The sequence below is a fragment of the Ictidomys tridecemlineatus genome, chromosome 14 (genome assembly GCF_052094955.1).
Source record: "Ictidomys tridecemlineatus isolate mIctTri1 chromosome 14, mIctTri1.hap1, whole genome shotgun sequence".
Classification (NCBI taxonomy): Eukaryota; Metazoa; Chordata; class Mammalia; order Rodentia; family Sciuridae; genus Ictidomys; species Ictidomys tridecemlineatus.
Genome location: NC_135490.1, coordinates 49,501,043 through 49,521,149, shown reverse-complemented (window position 1 = coordinate 49,521,149; position 20,107 = coordinate 49,501,043). Strand labels below are relative to the sequence as shown.

Here is a 20,107-nt window from a genome sequence, read left to right as displayed (position 1 = left end):
TCAGTCAATGGATATTTGGTTTTATGTTTTATGTTTTTGTTTTGTTTTTTGGTACTAGGGATTGAACTCAGGGGCACCCCGACCACTGAGCCACACCCCCAGCCCTATTTTGTATTTTATTTAGAGACAGGGTCTCACTGAGTTGCTTAGCACCTTGCTTTTTGCTGAGGCTGGCTTTGAACTTTCAATCCTCCTGCCTCAGCCTCCTGAGTCGCTGGGATCACAGGCCTCGGCCACGGTGCCTGAAGTCAATAGATATTTGACTTGCTTCCACTTTTTGGCTGTGATATCCAATGCTACTCTCAACTCTCATGTATGGTTTTTCTGTGGACGTGAGTTTCCATTTTTCTTGGGTCTACACCTAGGAGCAGAATGGCAGTCAGGGTAGCTGATTTTAACTGTTTGACAAGCACTAGTTTATTTTCCAAAGTAGCTCCATGATGTTGTTACATTTCCCCCCAGCAGGGCAGGAAGGTTCTAATTTTTTGATACTTTTTACTTTAGTTTCTGGTGTCCTGCTGGGGTTGCGGCAGCCCTGGCATGGTAAGCATGAGCTCTACCCCTGAACTGCCTCCCAACCCAGGCCCTGCTTTCCTTTGTGCACAGCATCGCTGTGTGAACAAGGTGTGGAAGAGGTGCAGGCAGGCAAGCCAGGCAAGGCTAGGGCTGGGCCTTCTTTCATTTTTTTTCTCTAATATTGATGGTTTCATTGTTGGTGTGTGCCAGGCCAGCCAATGTCACCCTGCTGTGCATCTCATGTCTCGTTTTGAGCCCCCTCTTTTCTCATAACATTATAAATATCAATTACCGACACACAGGAAGTTCTAATTCATTCATTGTAACTGCTGCATGGTGTGCCACCAAGTGACCAACCCATATTTCATTCACCATTCCCCAGGGATGGGATTTCAGCTGCCTGCAGTTTTTACTGCCGAGCTCAACCCTGTGCGGGGAAGGGGGGGTGGGGGTGGGGGTGGGGTGGGGTGGGGAGGGGGGGCAGCCCTCTATGGCTCTTCTCTGCTCACTTGGCCAGAGTTTCTTTGGAGCACATTTCTAGAAGCAGAGTTTCTGTCAATCTCTAGATGTGAGCTGGTATCTCATTATGTTTTTAAGCACATTTCTCTGAATACTTCTGAGTGGTAGCAACTTTTTATACGATGATGAGCCCTTTGGGTTTCCTAGTCTCAACAAAATGCCTTTTGAAATCCTTTATTATTTGTGATTGGACTGATGCTTTCTCTTCATATCTCTCTCTCTCTCTCTCTCTCTCTTTTTGGAAGGGGTAGGTACTGGAGATTGAATCTATGAGTGCTTTACCACCGAACAACATCCCAGCTCTTTTTATATTTTTTATTTTGGGACAGAGTCTCCCTAAATTACCCAGGCTGGCCTTGAACTTGCGATTCTCCTGCCTCAGCCTCCTGAGTAGCTGTTACAGACTTGTGCCACCTCACCTGGCTGGAATATTGAACTCTGATGTAGGCAAGTGTACTATTCTTCCCCTCATAGTTTATGTTCTTTGTGCCTGGTTTAAGAAATTCCTTTCTTGGAGTGGGGTACAGCTCAGGGGTATAGCACTTGCTTAGCTCCAGCACCACGAACAAACAAAAACAAACAAATTTCTTTCTGTCTCAGTTAATTTAAAGATATTCTGGATTTGCCTTCCTTAAATCATCTCAGAGCTTTTGAAGACAAAATTTTTAAAAGTATAATGTGGTGGGCTTGGTGGTGTGTGTGCCTATAATCCCAGCTACTTGGGAGGCCCAGGCAGGAGGTAAGTTCAAGACTCTCCTGGGCAATTTAGCATAACCCTGGCTAGACAATAAAATCGCATTAATGATGCCAGAGGAATCTGTAAGATGCTCTGAAATGTGCTTCTTTGGCATATGGATATTCTTAGTTAAAGGTCACTGAGAACCATCAGAAAAGCTTAAAAATAGGAACCACATTTTCCTTTTGTAGAGGAAATTTACATCGATAGAGGAAATTTAGTCACTTTCCTTTAAATTGCCTCCCCTCACCCCCCCAGTAGCCCCCAAGCCCTTTGTTCTATGTTTAGCACATGTTGTCACTGAAGCCCAAGTTCCACTCACCCCTGAGGTCAACAGCACTGGGAGCTCCTGCGTACACGTGATGGATGCCCACGTTAATGAACTTGTGTTCCTGCTTCTTGTTAGTTTATCTTGACTGGTCTAGTTTAAAGCGTCCAGTGAGGAGCCTCAGATGGGTAAAGGAAAAGCTTTCTTCTCTACAGACCTCGAGCTAAGGCCAGAATTGTATTCGCTGTCATGTGGGTTTGATGGATGGTGGCTGGGCTCTGGGATGTTAAGACCCTGGACTCGATTCTCTTTCCCTGCCTTTGATCAACAGCCTTCATTCCCGCTTGTGACCCTGGGGCTTAGTTGGGCCATAATTCCCCGCTCTGGCCCCATTTCAATGCTCTGGCTGGCTCAGAGCCCTCCCCTGGGACTCGTGGGACACTTGTGGGGAAAGGGAAAGAGAAGCTGAAACAGCTGTTGCTCCTTCCTGAGACCGTGACAATATCTGATTCCTTCAGACACCTGCCACAGCATACTGTCCTTGGCCAATCGGCTTCCACTGTGGCCACAGGGATGGCCTTTCCTCGAAGCTGGGTGCTATCTGGAGCTCGGTCCATCTCCTGAGAGTCACTCGGTGGTGAATGAACTGGGCTTGGCTTTGGGTTGTCAGCTCTCAGGGACTGGGTTGGAGAAGGGGCCATGGGTGGCTTCAAAATGGGAACTTCCCATGGAAACTTGCCCGCAGCTTCCACCTCTACTGACATTTCAGGATCTTCCTGGGCCCCTTGCATTACTTTTAAGTCCCTACCACATCCTATTAAGCCTAAGAAAATTGCCTCTTCACGTTGTCAATAGGTGCAATTAGATACAATCATCTGAATCCAGAGGCAGTTGATTAATACTACATTTTGTAGACATTTTAATTAAACATTGGTTAGTTTCAATTTTATAGTGTTTTGGTTTTTTTTTTTTTTTTGAGTCAGTCTTGGTCTCCAGGTCTCCCATATCTTTATGTGTCCTTGAAATTTTCACACAGTCAGGCTCTGACTTATGGAGTCTGATGGTGAAACGGTCCAGCCACCAACGTTCATCAGACCAGACTGACCAAGATCCTGATAGCCACAGAAATGCCAAGGATTCCCCAAGCACCTTCCTGGGTTTAAAATCATGGGCTGCTTCCAAAACCCTTTATACAGAGTAAGTGGATATTGCAGAGATTCTTTCTCCCCTTGGCAGAATCAAGGAATCTTGCTGGACCCCTTCATCTGTGTAAGATCTTGGAATGGGGTCTGAACCCCCTTCTACGTACGGATAAAACCACAGGATATTTGCAGACTTTCAGATTGTGAGTACAGCCGTGGCCTGTTGGCTAGCCTCCTCCTCTGGTGAGGGGCATATTTAGAGAATGGCCTCCTATCTCTCACATCCTGAATGCACACAGAGTCCCCCAGGTTCATACCATGGGATCCCAGATCTAAAAGAGTCGAGCAAATGAACACCTTCCTCTTGGCAGAGTTGTTCATTGTGAGGAGTTCTCTCCTGTCTTAGGATTGCCAGTGTGGAATCTGCTTTGACAAAAGGTCTCCACAGCCCGTCTCTGTCTGTAGAAGTATGAAATACAATAAAGCCTCCTCGTTATGAAATCACGAAACACTCCTGAGTACTTCCTGAGGATAGAATTTTGGGGTCATAGAACAACTTCTTCTTGTATATAGAATTTTGAAGAACAGTTAATCATGGGATGTTTGCAGAGCCCCTTCTTGTGCCTTGAGTTTTGTTCTGTTTGCAGACCGCCTCCCTGGGTAGGAAATCATGGAACGTCCACAGAACCGCTTTCCTAATCATGATGGAACATCTGCAGAGCTTCCTCATCTGTGTGGACTTGGAATGTTAGCAGAAACCCCTTCTGTGTGGAATTATGGGAGGCTGATTGAGCTCTCTGCCACATATGTGCTCTGGGAACCCTGACTGAGCCCCCAACCCTGTAGGAACTCCTGAAATGCTGACTGAGTCCCCAACCATGGAGAGACTCCCGAAATGCTGACTGGTCTCCTGGTGGTGTAGAATCACAGGCTGATACTTAAGGACATTCTTCAGTATAAAATCTTGAAGTCCTCAGGAGGGCTGGAAGAAGAGAGCAGACATGGGCCATGGCTGTGCTCTATTACATGTTGGAGAGAAGCAGAGGATACAAAGTGCGTGGCCAGATCATGGAGGGTCTTAAAGACCAAATGAAGGTTAGGAATAGTTCTACAGACTATAAAGAGCCACCAATGTTTTGAGGTAGAAGAATGATGTGATGCAAATTATATTTGAAGAAGCTTGGGGCTGGCTAGCTCCGTTGGTAGAGTGCTAGCCTTGCATGCACAAGGCCTTGGGTTCGATCCCCAGCACCAAAAACAAAACAAACAAATTATATTTGAAGAAGCTTAATCTGGTAAGAGAAATAGATCAAATAAACTGAAGGGTGGTAGTTTATAAAAATAATTTTAAAGACAAAACAGAAAATCGATATTTACTAAGTACAATAACCTATTGTAAATACTTTCATGAAATAAAGGCTCATCCTCTAAAGTGAGGCTCAGCAAACAATCACCTCTGGGCAAATCTGGCCCACCACTTGTCTTTGTAAATAAAATTTTATCAGAACAGTCATGCACATTTGTTCATTTACTGTCTATGGTGGCTTTTATGCTACAATAGCAGATTTAAGTAGTTGTGCCAGGGATTGTACAGCTTGTTAAAACCAACAACATTTACTATCTGCCTTTTACAAAAGAACTTGGCTACAGAGCTATAGAAAACTAAGAACAGGGCTGGGAATGTGGATCAAGCGGTAGTGCGCTTGCCTAGTATGCGTGCGGCCCGGGTTCGATCCTCAGCACCATATACAAACAAAGATGTTGTGTCCGCCGAAAACTAAAAAATAAATATTAAAAAAATTCTCTCTCTTTAAAAAAAAAGAAAACTAAGCAAAAAATTGTAAATGACTTAAATAGACCTCATCAGAAAAATGATTTTTAAAAAAGTGTGACCTAGTTATATGATAAAATATTATATAGAAGTAGAAATAAATAAACTCAATTTTCATGTATCATTATGGATACATGTTACAGAAATGATGTCAAGAGAAAGCAAGTTGCAGAAGAGTATATTTATATTCAGTTAGGATAGGCCAGGTTATGCTGCAGTAACAAACAGCCCTGATATCTAAAGCTTAAAACAATGTTTTCTTTCTTGTTCATGCTATGAGTTCATCGCTAGTCCAAGGCAGTTGGAGGATTCCTTTTCATTCTAGAACTCAGCTGCTCTGTAGAACATGATGGTTATTTGGTAGAGAGAAAAGAATGGCATAGGACCCACTGACTTTTATAGCTGCTGACAGGAAGTGATAAGTGTCCCTTCTGCTCTGAGTCTCATTTCTCCTGAGAGTGACCGATTAGCCATAGCTCAGCTTTAGGCTACCAGGGTGAATCTCAGGGTAAACCACTGCTCAGCCTTCAGGAGTTCTTGGCACTGGGAGCCCTTGATGGCTGCAGTTATATGCATGCTTGTGCTCTTTATCTGCTGCTGCTCCTGGAGTTTGAACTGATGGGATGGACAGAGAGGCTGGGGACAGGGAAGCTCCCTTGGAGGAAAGTCTTGGGAGAGGTAACACTCGAGCAGGAAGCAGAATTCAAGTCTGTTTGACGGAGGGATTGAGCAGTCCAGGGAAGGAATGAATGAAAAACGAATACCCAGGTGAGCTGGAAACTTAACTTGGAGATGAAAAAGGAGCATGATGGGGGGAATTGAGACAGGGACCCCGATATCTTTTTTCTCCCTTCTTCCATTAAAAAAAAAAAGTAACCTGTAATTCTAGCTACTCAGGAGACAGAGGCAGGAGGATTGCAATTTTGAGGCCAGTCAGACCCTGGCTCAAAATAAAATAAAATAAGATAAAAAGAGCTAGGGATACAGTTCAGCTCCTGGATCAGTCCCCAGTACTGCCAAACAGGAAGAAAAAGAGGGAGAGATGTAACAGAGGTTGGTCATCAGTATTTAGTCTGGATGTAGCAAGGCCTCCTTGTCAAGGCCTCCAGAATAGACCAGAAATTATAAGGATATGATACGATTGCTAATTTACTTGTTCTTGCTGCCCCCATTCCCCCACTGGAAATTGAACCCAGGGGCAGGCACTGTACCACCAAGCTTTATCCTTTTTATTTATTTATTTTTAAATTTTGAGACAGGGTCTTGCTAAATTGCCTAGGTTGGCCTCAAATTTGTGATCCTCCTGTCTCAGCCTCCAGACTTGCTGGGATTATAGGCATGTGCCATCACAGCCAGCAAGGATAACAATTGTTGAATTCAGGTGGAGAGTGTACAAATGTGTTGTATTTGTTCTTTTTTTTTCTTTTTTTTTTAAAGAGAGAGAGAGACACACACACACACAGAGAATTTTAATATTTATTTTTTAGTTTTCGGCAGACACAACATCTTTGTTTGTATGTGGTGCTGAGGATCGAACCCGGGCCGAATGCATGCCAGGCGAGCACGCTACCGCTTGAGCCACATCCCCAGCCCTTGTATTGTTCTTAAAAGTTAAAACTTTTCTGTGCATCTAAAAATATTTCTTAGACATGGGTGTTAAAAAGGGTTATTATATTGGCTTAAGAAAAAGTATTCAAAATCAGATTAGTTTAGAGAGTTTGGTTCAGGGCCTTTCCACCCTAACCTCACCTAATCTACATCACATCCCTGTGGGGTAGGTGGCACCGGGTGGGGTGCTTTTCACAAATGAACAGAAACTCAGAGAGATAAGAGGTTTGCTCAAGGTCACACAGTAAAGTTTAGGCCAAGCCGAGAGTTGAACCCACATCTATCCAAATCAAAATTCTCTGCTTCTCTTTTTAAAGCCTCTTCTCTCCCATCCCATTTCCCAGGGCTGTTGGATAAGGTGAGACCCATGTGCATTTACCATGTGTCAGGCATTGCATGTATCAGTCAAATCCTCACAACAATCTCATATGGTCATTACTAATGACATTCCCATTGTATTAAGGTACAGAGAGTTTAACTAACTTGCTTAAGGTCACAAGCTAAGAATGGAAGAGCTGGGAGTTAAAGAACCCCAGCAGTCTGGCTGTATAGCCTCCCCTTAAAAGGGTCAAGTTAACAGTGGAAAAAGTTCAAACTGCTTTAGGAATATAGAGTAGGATTAATTTTGGTTCTCACAGAATCCCTGAAAAGTTCCCCACTCCTGGCTTCTGACATATTCCAAGACAGGGCTCTGGTTTCAGATGTGCCCACATGGGGGACACTTGCCTCTTGGATTCATCTGGGAGCTTCTTGAAGATGGTGGGGTGCTACTGTCACTCCCCATGGGTCTCTAGCTATTGCTCACTGCCTTCTGAGGTGCTCTGGATCAAGGCTGGTCTTTAGATATGGTCCCGTGCTAAAGTGATGGGATAGGGCACCAATTTGCCAACAGAATGAGCTGCAGGGTCCAGAGAGACCACTGAGGCAGTTTACGGCTCAATAGTCAAGGGCCTGCCTTCAGAGTCAGGCCAGTTTTGCGTGGAAGATCGTGACTTGCTTCTCCTTATAGCAATGTCAGTTTCCTCTTTGGTTCCCTGTTCTGTGGGATGTGCACCTGTCTACAGGTCTCCTACTTTACTTGCTGGCCTTGGGTTCAACCTGGGGCCAGGGTGGGCTTTCTCCACTTCAGGGCCTTTGCCCTGCTGTTCCCCCTGGTGGCACTGTTCTGTCCTCACTTGTGGCTGGCTCTTTCTCACCCTTGGTCTCAGCTGATATCAGCTGCTTAGGGAGACCTTCCTTGTCTACTGTAGCCTGCTGCCAACACATCCTCCTGTTTTATTTTGCTCATATCTGTTATTAGTACCAGATAATTATTGATTGACTTGCATTTATTCTCCTCCACATGAATATAAGTTTAAATAAGACAAGAGATTTAATCTGTTTTGTTCTCAGCACCAACAACTGCATCTGGCATCCAATAAATAAATAATGAATTGATTGAATGAATAAATAAACGAATGAATGAAAGCCGAGTCCCCCCAAGAATTACAATCCCAGTTCTTCTGCTGCAGTGGGCTATCAGACGGTCAGACTTTGCAGATGGCCCCTTGGCCCCCTTCTTGAGGAGCCCAAGCGCAAAGCCGGCTGGCTCTTGAGAGACGCTCCCTGCAAGCCTGGGCGGTGGCCCTGCGGGGAGAGGGGCTGTCGTCACTTAGTGACGCTCCCTAAAGCCGCTGTGCGGCCTCGGGGGCGACTGGGGTCGGCTAGCGCGCGGGTCTTTTGCGACGGTGCCCGGTGGCTCTGGCCCCGCCCCTCCGCCCCTGTGCGACCGCCCGCCCCGCCCCCGTCGCTGCGCTTGCTCTGGGCCGCGCGGCCCGCCCGCTTCATGTGGCCCGTCCCACGGCGGCCGTTGGCTGGGATCCGCGAGGCGGCGGCGGCGGCGGCGGCGGCGGCGGCAGCGGCGGCCCGCAAGGCTCCGGAGACGGCGGCTGAGGGCCAGGCAGCGGCGCACGGCAGCGGCAGGAGCAGGCCCGGCCCTCGAGCGGCCGCCCGGCTGCAGCATGTGCGCCCGGCGGGGGGCTGCTGTGGCTGCCGCGCCGCTCGCTGCTCGCTGCGCTCTTCTTCTTCTCGCTCTCGTCCTCGCTGCTCTACTCCGTCTACGTGGCGCCCGGCATAGGTAGGAGGGGGCCTCCGGGACCCAACCCCGACCCGGGCCGGCGCGCCTGAGGCCGCCGCACCTTCCCTCCCGGCGCGCCCGGCCCTAGGGCTCCGCCCGCCGAGCCGCGGACCCCTTCCCCCCCCGCCCCCCCCCGCCCCCCCCCGCCCCCCCGCCCCCCCGCCCCCCCGCCCCCCCGCCCCCCCGCCCCCCCCCGCCCCGCGGACCCCTTCCCCCCCGCCCCCCCGCCCCCCCCCGCCCCGCGGACCCCTTCCCCCCGCCCCCCCGCCCCCCCCCCCGCCCCGCGGACCCCTTCCCCCCCCGCCCCGCGGACCCCTCCCCCCCCCGCCGCCCCGTGGACCCCTTCCCCCCGCCCCGGCGCGGCTCCCGGCATTCCGCGCACCAACCTGGCGCCGGTGGCAGAGCCCCTCTGCCCGCGCATCCTCCCCCTGCGCCGGAGCCCCCTGCCCGCCCAAGCTGCGCTCCCGTGCCGGGTCTCCAGTCCCCAGGTCCCGCCGACCCCTGGCCCGCCCGCGCTGCCCACTCCCCCGCAGCATCGTGCAGCCTCTGGCCCCCGAGTCCGAGCCATTTCATACAGAAAAGTAAAAACTGTAAAGGTCTCATAATACCAAGGTGCTGGTAAGCAACAGAAATTCTCATACCTGTGGGTAGGAATGCATATATTTTCCTCATAAAAGTCTTATGAATCTTTTATGAGATTTATTTCTATATATTTTTCTTATAAATGATATTTCAAAATCTTATATTATGTGTTGTTCTCTGTGAGAATGAAATTGATTTTTTGGTGATTGTTGTACTTATGTTTAGCAACTTACCTGAACTGCTATAATACAACTAATGAATTATCTATAAATTCTTAGGATTTTCTTTATAGATAATTGTATCCCTAGTAGGTAATCCTAAGTTTGTTAGCTTTCTAATGCTTAGTCTTTTAAAAATTTGTATTTATCTTATTTTGCTGCTGGAACCTGTAGCACAATTTTGCTAGAAATAGAGATAGCAGGCATCTTTATGTTGTTATTTGTTGAAATTTTTAATCTGTCCTTTATCTGATTAAAAAAAAAACAATTGTTGAGTGCTTTCCTGCATCATTTGAGATAAATACGTTTGGTTTTTCCCTAGAATTTTCAAATATCATGAATTACATGTTATTCTTTTTGTTGTAGTTTTCAATGCTGGGGATTGAAGGGCCTTGTACACGCTAGGCAATTGCTGTACCAGTGAACTACATTCCCAGCACTTATGCTGATTTTTAAATATAATATATTTGCATACTGAGAATGAACTCAATTTTGACATGTTTTTATACATTATTAAATTTTCTTTAGAAAGGATATACATTTATGCTTCTCACTGGGTTCATAGTTGAGATTGGCTTATGTTCTTCCTTTCTCATGCTGTCCCTGTCATATTTTATATGCATTTTTAGATTTAATTATAATATACAGTGTGCAAGTCATTACAGCTTCACAAAGTGATCACATTTGTGTAACAAGAAAGAAGCAGAACTTTTCTAGGACACCAAGGCCCCTTCATGTTCTCTTCTAATCAGCACTGTTTCCCTGACAGTAACCAAAATCCTAATTTCTAACACTTTAGTTTTACCTTTTACTTTAATGTTATAAAAATGAAATCCTATATTTGAGGCCATTTTAAAAAATAAATGTTCCTTGTTTGAGGCCATTTTAAAGAATAAATGTTCCTTGAAAAGAATGTGTTTGTTAGATTCAGGATTCCTTATAGGTTCGTTGGATCAAATTTTTTTATTACATTGTTCTTACTAATGTCTAAAAATTATTTTTATCAATTATTATTTTATTAAATCTACTGTTTCACTTGCATATTATTACTTTCTTCTTGTAATTTTATATACAGATTTAGAATCACCATAGTTATTAACCCACAGCTAATTTTGAACTTCTTGTCCTAGGTTCATGCTTTGAATATCCTCAGAGCCTTGTTTAGAGATACACCTCTAGGAGAAAATATCATTCCGTATGTTGCCGATGGAGCTAAGGCTGCAATTCTGGGTTTTACCTCACCAGTCTGGGCAGTGAGTGCTTTTGCCATTTACTTTCATTGATTTAATTATACCTCTGATTAAGTTTTAATAAACCTTTCACTGGATGATAAAAAAATATATATTGCATTTTATCAAGGAATTTCTCTAGGGAATAAATTCTTGGATCAGACTATATTTTGATTCTTGATGTTTTATGGCTTCATTTTATCTCTTTTGTTGGTTTATTAGACTTAAGTCTTTTATTTTAGTGCAGTAAGCTATAACTTTAACTTATCACAGTCTACCCTTGAGTGATATTTTGCTGTGCCACTTAAAGTATAAGAACTTAATATTTTGCTTCCCTTTTCTTCTTCTTATCTTGATGCTGCTATTGTTATACATTTTACTTTTTTGTGTGTTGTAAGCCTACCCTAGGTTGTTATTACTTTTGTTTAAAGTCAGTTATCTTTTTTTTTTAAATTTGCCATTTTAACCATTTAACTTGGCATAAGTGTATACAGTATTCATCACATTACACATTTTCAGAACCTTTTTGTCATCCCCAACAAAAGATCTATACTCATTAAGTTTTGACTTCCTGTATTTTCTTATCCCCGGTAACCTCTGTAATACCTTTGGATTCTATGAATTTACCTGACCTAATATCTCTTATAAGTGGAATCATAACAATATTTATTAATTTATATTTGGCTTATTTCGTTTAATATAATGTCTTTAAGTTTCAACCAAGTTGTAACGTGTCAGAATTTTATTCCTTTTTAAGTCTGCATAACATTTCATTGTATGTGTGTACTTTATTTTCTTTATCTACTCATCTGTTGATAGATTGTTTCCACATTTTACTTATTATGGTAATTCAGCAGTGAGCATTAGCATACAAGTTATCTGAGTCCCTGCTTTCAGTTAATTTGGGTGTATTATAGGGTAATTCTATGTTTAACTTTTTGAGGAACCATCAAACTCTTCCATAGACAGTATTATTTTACGTTCATATCAGCAATGCACAAGAGTTCCAATTTGTTTAAGTCTTCACTTAGGATTTTCATTTTTTAAAATGATAGTTCTTCCTGATGGGTGTGAAGTGGTATCCCTTTATGATTTTGCTTTGCATTTCCCTACTGATTAGTAATATTGATCTAGAAGCAGACCAGCTCTTTCTTAGTATCTTAATGTATCTCTTTTTGGATGTTGTAGATTCTGTATATCATATGTTGAGTGAGTGGTACCAATATATTCTATCAAAAGTTGAAAAATCAAGCACAAAACATTAAATAGAAGTCTAAATATTGAATCACTTTTTTTTCAATATAACACTGTCCAGAAACCATTTGACTTAGAACTCTGTAAAGACTGTGAGCAGTACCTAGTGTACTTCTTAGATTTAAGAAAGGAAACTTTCATGTGTCTTTTTTCATGATTCCTTGGAGAAACCCTTATTTTTTTTCTCCTATGTCATTGTGTCTTCTAGAGTAAAGGACAATAACCTATGATTCATAGGCGCTTGACATGTGGCTTTACAAAAATGCTTGGCAAAGGGGAGGGGAGGAGCAAAGAACCTAGGTCTTAAACCCACAGAGTGGTGGGGTGTGGTGGCGCATGCCTGTGATCCCAGCAGCTTCGGAGATCTGAGGCAGGAGGATTATGAGTTCAAAGCCAGCCTCAGCAACAGTGAGGCATAAGCATCTCAGTGAGACCCTGTCTCTAAATAAAATGCAAAGTAGGGCTGGGGATGTGGCTCAAGTGGTTAAGTCCCCCTGAGTTCAATCCTTTGTAACTCCCCACCCACAACTCCCACAAACAAAACAAAATCCACAGAGTGGAGTATTTACTAGACAGGCAGGCTTTCCAATTAGTAGGCTGCACAAACCATTCCGTACCAATATGATAAGCCTCTAATTGAGATTCAGTCTGTTGCAGTGGCTGCCAAAGGCACAGACTCCCAGTGTGAGGAACACTCCTCAAGGTTGCCAACATTTGCCTAGACAATTGGGCATCTTCTTGTAAGAGATGCAGACTTTTGGAATTGTGTCTAGGAGCATTGCATAACTGCCCTTGAAGGCACAGCGTTTACCTTTTACATTTATAGGAAGTAGAACAATACCCGTATACCATCAGTGTAATCAGAGATGTAGGAATGTGGCTTGATCATCAGGAAAATTAGAGATGGTAAAACTGATTGCCAACAATATTAATATTGTTTTCTTCAAGTCTAATCCAGATAATACAAGAAATATTTTCTGTGAAAGGGCTTTAGCAGTGTGAAATGTGGTGATTTTCCCAACTTTTTGCCAAAGCCAAAAGTGTCAGAAACAAATGATTCCTTTGTGGAAGTCCATTTGTGAGACCCAAAACAGTAATGCATATGCCTGAAAATTTTTTTAAAATAAAGGAAAACATAAGAGAAACCTTTAAAATGAGTTACCTGTTAAGCCACCACAGAGTTATCATGATTCTGATGCATATTTTTTATCCTGTGAGTTTTATGCATGAATACTATCAATATCCATATATATATCCACAAAAGCTTGTAATAATATAAATGCTTATGATAATTTTATTAACTGGAATCTTCCTTTTGAACACTGGTTTTATAGGAATATTTTGTTTCTATTTGCTGTTCTTGCTTTGTCAGACAAAGTAACATCATACCTGTGACAATCTATACTGTTGCCATAATTTTTTTTAACTTTATAACAACAGTTTCACAGACTCCAGGCATAGCATTGGCTGTGTTCAGTTCTGGTGATGATCTTCTTGCTTGTAGAGTCCTGAGCAAGCATGGGACTTCATGTGGGGTGGGAGGGAGCTCATGTTGCCATATGCTGATTGCTGTATTTCCTTTCTTATGAAAACCTAATGAAATTATAAGTCAACATAATCACCGGCTATGAAGAAACCTTCATTTTACAGTAACAGTTTACTATAGCATTATTTGTTGAAGTCATTTTAAAGGGTGTTTTTCCCCTAGTGCTTGTGAAATATGGTTTGATTTACAGAAATTTGATTTGTGTGCATCCTCTCAGGAATATATTGTACCTAAAGCTGGCGACATCTGTATTTTTGACTTAATTGTTTTTCGTGATAAGTTGGAGAGGCAAAAACCCAGGTAAAGTGAATTATTTGCAGTAAAGGGCCATTTTTCAGAGAGCATTCATGTATAGATTTAATGTGTTTTTACAGATTACTGGCTATTTGTATTGAGACCTTACAGGTCTTTCAATCTTTGCTACTTGGTTGGAATTTTTTAAATACAGAGAAAATGTACTATTGTAAACATTGTAGGCATTAGGCATACCTACAGTGTAGTAGATGACATATTAAGCACTGGAAATACTAATATAAATAATGTACCTGGCATCATTTATATTACATTGATTAATTTCAGTAAACTTTATTATACTTCATATTTTATATATAAATAAAATAAGGCTAAGAGACGTGAAATACCTTTGTCTAAGAATGTGCAACTATTATCTGTCTGACTTCAGAATCTGAAGTGTGGTAAAGCAGTTTTGTGTGTGATAGGATTGCAGAAAAGGTCATTTTAGCTGATTTGTAGGGCTTGGGCCCTGTGTCCTCAGAAAGCAACTGGAGGTAAGTTTTTATTGAGTGGTACAAACCCAGAGCAGCAAGAATGAAAGAAAACAATAAATAAGGCAAGAAAGGAGGAAAGATGCTACCAAGTAGGCCCTAACCTTGCAAGTAAACTGAGCTGGTTGTCTTGTCACATGGTACATCTTCTACTACGTGAAACTACCACCTCTTAGAAGAGTCCCATTGCTTGTTTCTTGTTGGTCAGAGTTTACCCCTTGGGGCATTAACCCAACTTGAACAAGTGTTGGCATAAACACTTGAAATGCAACTGTGATTCCTTCTGCTATTGAAAAGCCTATTGAAAAATCCTTCACAAGGGGGTTTTATAGCAGGGAATGATGGGTTTTTTATTAATCTAGATAAATGGGGACTTGATTCTAAGGTGGCAAGAAGGAAGGAGGAAGACCAATCAGGAAGCTATTATAATAGTTCTGCCAAAAGGTGATGATGGCCTAGAATAGAGAAATGTTAGTAAAGATGGTAAGAAATGATTATGTTTGACGTACATTTTGTAGATGAAGTTAGTTTAGTCAAAATTTAAGTTACATAAAATGACTTATAGATACATATGCATAGATCCTTAGAGTTTTCTGGGCAGTTGTTCTTTTAAAATAGAATCTGATTCTCTTTATTATGTTTAGTGACTGTTGGACACCTGATTGCCTTTCCCTAGGCAACTCTCAGCCTTTCCAATAGAGCTTGCCAAGCAACCCAACTAGGGTCCTCCTATGACCCATCCTGAGGTTATATTTTCATCTAGAACAGTTTTATCTTGCTTCTCTCAAGTCAGTTCTGATTCACAGCATGCAGGGGATATCAGAGGAATATACAAAAAAGACACTTTCAGATCTTCCTGGCAGCACTGCCACGGTTACTTTGTGTCTTGTTGGCACCAGTGACTCTGCCCTCTGGCAGTTGTGAAGTTGCTATGAAGGTTCCAGGCTTAGGGCTGTGTAGTCTTGAAATCCAGCTGTGCTCCACTCATCATGCTATGTGCCTTGGAATGGAGCTTCATTTACTCAGAGGAAGAGGTACATTTTTCTAATTTACTTATAGATGCTGTATGGATTAGTGGAAACCCTTTCTTTACTTTTGACCTCTCATGGGAGAAGTATCTTACAGCTTTGGAAGACAGTTACCAAGAACTCAAGTATTGCTGGTCTTCTCTCCTTAGAAGCCCAGAAAATATGGCATGGTTTTTCTGGATTATAGGTGTAGGATTTCTTCAAAGTCACATGGCTTAGAACTCAAATCTCATTTAATTTTTTTCAAAAAATGTCTCTTTCTGCTCTAAACCTGTATCACATACCCTGGACAGAATATTAAAATGTTGTATCTTGACCCTATCCTTGACTGCCTACTAGGGGTGTATGGTGTGTCAGTGATCATGCTACATAGCAATTGCACAGGGTGGGCTCCCCTTTCATATTTTTTGAATATTTGTTAAGGGAGTTTATATGTTATGTAATTAAAAAATGAGTGTACATATGTGCTTGTACACACGCATACAACCTGGTGTAACCTAATTTTCTAATAAATTAGAGCTAATAAATTCTTCTCTTATACAAGTCTATATATAGAAGCTTTCTTATGCCAAGAAAGAAAGAAAAAAATTATCTATTCAATGAATAGAAGAGAAATACTTTGGTAACAGTTGTCACTTTGCAGCTGACTACCAAGTCCCTGCCAACCATATGTTGGAGACTCAGTGAAGAAAGAGGTAGAGAGCAGGAAGTATTCTGGTTTTCCCTGATAAAAAGAATTGTTTATAGGTAGAATTACTTGACAGTTGTTCTAATGTCTGCATTTTCAACTTTACCACTAATTCTGTCTTTAATCTTTTTTTAACTTGCATACTCCTTCATTCATTTTTCCCCAAAGGAATTTGCTTTTATTGTATTACTGTTGCTATAGTTTGGATCTAAGAATTTCCCCAGAGGCCCATGTGTGAAAGGCTTGATCACCATCCTGTGGTACTATTGGGAAGTAATAGAACCTTTGGGAGGTGGGGCCTATTGGGAGGAAGTTAGGTCATGGAGGCGTGCTCTCGAAAATCCTTTTGGGACCTACACCCCTCCTCTCTTTTCTTTTGCTTTCTGACTCCCATAAGGTAAACAGTTGTGCTCTACTACATGCTCCCTGCCATGATGTTTTGCCTTGCCACAGTCTCAAAAATAATGGGACCAACTGACCCTTTATAATAACTATTTAGTGGTCTGTTTTTTAACTTCTACAGTTTTAAAACAGTATACATATCAGCATAGGAAATCAGCTAATGTAACATGTAATGAATAAAGGGCAAAAATTAAATGATGTTTAAGCAGATGTAGAAAAAGCATTTGACAATAATCTAATTCCATTTCATGATTAAAAACACTCAATGAACTAGGAATGGAATTTTCTCAACCTGATCAAGAACAGCAGTGGAAAACATAGCATATACTTACTGGTGAAAAACTGAAAGCTCTCCCTTAAGATCAGTAAAAGGTCAAGGGTATACACTCTTGCCACTTATGTTCAGCATTACATTAGAACTCCTAACTAGGGCAATCAGGCCAAAATAAGATGTAATAAAGGAAGGTGTAACTGTTTTTATTTTCTGATGCCATGATCTTTTATGTAGAAAATCCTAAGGAACACACTCACATAAATTAGAGCTAATAAACAAGTTCAATGAGGTGGCTGAATACAAGATAAAAGTATCAAAATCATTTTTACTTGAGCAATGAATAGTTCAAACATTAATTCAAAAAGAATTTTTAAAAAAGAATAAAAGAAGAGAAGAAAATGTATGGCATATGTACACTGCTGAGGGCCATTGCCAAGTAGGAATGACGATTCAAAATCCTTGCCAGCGTACCCCATGTTACATGGACTTCCTTTGAAATCCGCTGTGACCTTGCATGTGTGTTTGAGAAAGGTGACCCTGCTCAAGGTGAACGAGGGTGGATCCAGGTTTGAGGAAGTATCCTGCAGGTTTGAGGAAGTATCGGGGCTTAAGATAATTTGGGTTTAAGGCATTCCCACTTTAAGACAATAGGGGTTTTAGGGAAGTTGGAGGTTGAAGATTATTGCTGCTGGGATTAGGGTGTTCCTGCTGCGTGTTCCCATTGAGATTCAAATTGGATTTGGAAAAAGCCTCTGTGGAGTAGGTGATTGGGGGTGGCGGGAGATTGGAGCAGAATGTGTTAGCTGGAGGCCGGTGTGAGTTCTGGAATAAAGAATTGCTATTTGAATCTACAAAGCTGTGTAGTGGCTCATGATTCAGTGCCAGCCGAGACACTGGCAGTACACAATGGAGTTCTACTCAGCCATCAAGAAGAATGAAATTATATCATTTGCTGATAAATGGATAGAACTAGAGAACAACATGCTAAGTGAATAAGCCAGACTCAGGGAGACGAGGGTCAAATCTTTTCTCTCCTGTGTGGAAGTGAAGAGAAATAAGGAATAATAAAAGGGAATCTGATGAAAACAGAAGGGAGAATAGTATAATAGAAGAAAGTCATTGAGGGGCAGGGTGGAGTGGAGGAAGACTAAATGGACTAAATTATGCTATGTGCTGTATGCATATATCACAATGAGTCACAGTTTTATGTATAATTATAATGTACCTATTAAAAATTAAATAAATAAAGGTAATAAAATAAATAGAAGAAAGATCAGTAGAGAAAGGGGATTCAGGAAAGGAGGAAGGGAGGGAAAGGGGAAATCTAGAGAATGAAATGGAGTAAATTACAATATATGCATGTATGTACATGTCACAAAGAATACCACTATTATGTATAACTATAATGCACTAATAAAAATATAAAGAAGAATAAAATACTTTAGAAATAAATTTAACAGAAGATGAGGCTGGGGTTGTGGCTCAGTGGTAGAGTGCTTGCCCAGCATGTGTGAGAAACTGGTTCTATTCTCAGCACCACATATAAACAAATAAATAAAGGCCCATCAATAACTAATAAAAATATTTTTTAAAAGGAAATTAATTTAACAGAAAAAGTGCAACCTTTCACACTGAAAATCTGAAAACATTATTCAGAGAAATGCAAGAGGACCAGATATCCCATGTTCATTATTGGAAGATGTTCTATCATTAAGATGATAATATTCCCCAAATTGATCTACAGATTCAACATAATTTCTGTTAAAATTCCATCTGAATATTTTTTTGGCATAAATTAATATTTTGGTCCTAATATATGTTAAAAAAAATACAAGGGTCCCATACTAGACAAAACAATCTTGAAAAAAAGTCAAAGGGCTCATAGGCCCCAATTTCAAAAATTACTACTAAGCAGTAGTAAATTTGATTATGGATTTGACATCAGGATAGACATATAAATCATGGAATAGGATTGATTGTCCAGAAATAAATCTCCACAAAAAATTTAAAAAATAGTGCTCAAAGATCAATGGAGAAAGAATAGTTCTTTCAACCAATAGTACTAGTACCATTAGATAGCTGTAATGCAAGGGAATGAATTTCATGTTTGAGGAACTAAAAATGGATCAAAAATCTAAATGTAAGAGCTATAAAAATTTTAGAAGAAAACTTGTGTAAGTTTTTGTACCTTGGAGTGGGTTAACAGTGTCTTAGATACAACACCTAAGGTACAAGCAACAGAAAATAACATAGGTAAATTAGACTTGATCAAAATTAAGAATATACAGAAAACTCTTAGAACTCAATAATAATAAAAAGACAACCCAATTAAAAAAATGGACAATTCATTTGAATATATTTCCCCCAAAAAGATATTCAGATGGTCAATAAGTACATAAAAAGATGTTTAGCATCATTAGGGAAATGCAAATCATAGCCACAATGAGATACCATTTTGTACTCACTAAGATTAAAAAGATGGACAATAAAAGTATTGAGGAAGATGTGCAGAATCACAGAATTGGTGAAATTGAAGCCCTAATATATTGCTAATCAGAATATAAAATGGTACCACCATTTTGGCAGTTCCTACAAGCAGAGTTACTGTAATAATTTACCATACTACTTCTGGATGTATACCTAAGAGAAATGAAAACATGTTGATACAAAAATTTGTGCACAGATGTTTTCAGTAGCATTATCCATAATAGCCAAAAAATGGGAAACAAGCCAAATGTCCCATCAAATGCTGAACAGATTTAAAAAATGTGATATATCTCTATTATGGGATATTACCATAAAAAGGAAGAACATATCAAAAAATGTTAGAATATGGGTGAATCTTGAGGATATTGTGCTGAGTGAAAGAAGGCTTACATAAAAGGCCATCTGTTTCATGATCCTATGTATATGAAATGTCTGGAATAGGCAAATATTTAGAGACAGAAATAGATCAGTGCTTTCCTCCTATGGGTGGAGGGAAAATGATGACTAATGTGTGCAGGGTTTCATTTTGGGGCTGTGAAAATATTGTTGATTTAGTGGTGATAGTCTCCCACTTTAGAAATATAGTAAAAACCACTGACTTGTATACTTCAAAATGGTGAATTTTACAGTATGTGTATTGTATCTCAAAGAAGGGAAAGTCATTTTTAAAATATTAAAACCAAGTATCATCAATTGATTACTTTTGGAGGTTTGCTCTGCCCTGAATGGAAAATTGGTTAATACATGCAAATAATTCTGTATTGAGTGAACAGGGTAACCAAATAGATGATTAGGGAAAGTTTTTAAAATTTTTTCTGGGAATGTTAAGTAATTAATGCAGAAGTTCTGATAGAGTATCACCGTTTTGCTATATGTAT

The 20,107-nt window shown here is 41.1% G+C and overlaps 1 protein-coding gene across 8 annotated transcripts in view; it reads left to right on the top strand.

Moving 5' to 3' along the window:
* The first annotated feature begins 8,597 nt into the window (after window positions 1-8,597).
* The window catches only part of LOC144370376 (transport and Golgi organization protein 1 homolog), a 176,000-nt gene continuing 164,490 nt past the window's right edge, over window positions 8,598-20,107 (top strand). For all 8 annotated transcript variants that reach the window (XM_078031124.1, XM_078031120.1, XM_078031126.1 and 5 more), the window contains exons 1-2: window positions 8,598-8,736; window positions 10,667-10,789. In XM_078031124.1, coding sequence (XP_077887250.1) covers window position 10,789 — 1 coding nt within the window. In that variant the 5' untranslated portion in view covers window positions 8,598-8,736; window positions 10,667-10,788. The remainder of the gene's footprint in view (window positions 8,737-10,666; window positions 10,790-20,107) is intronic.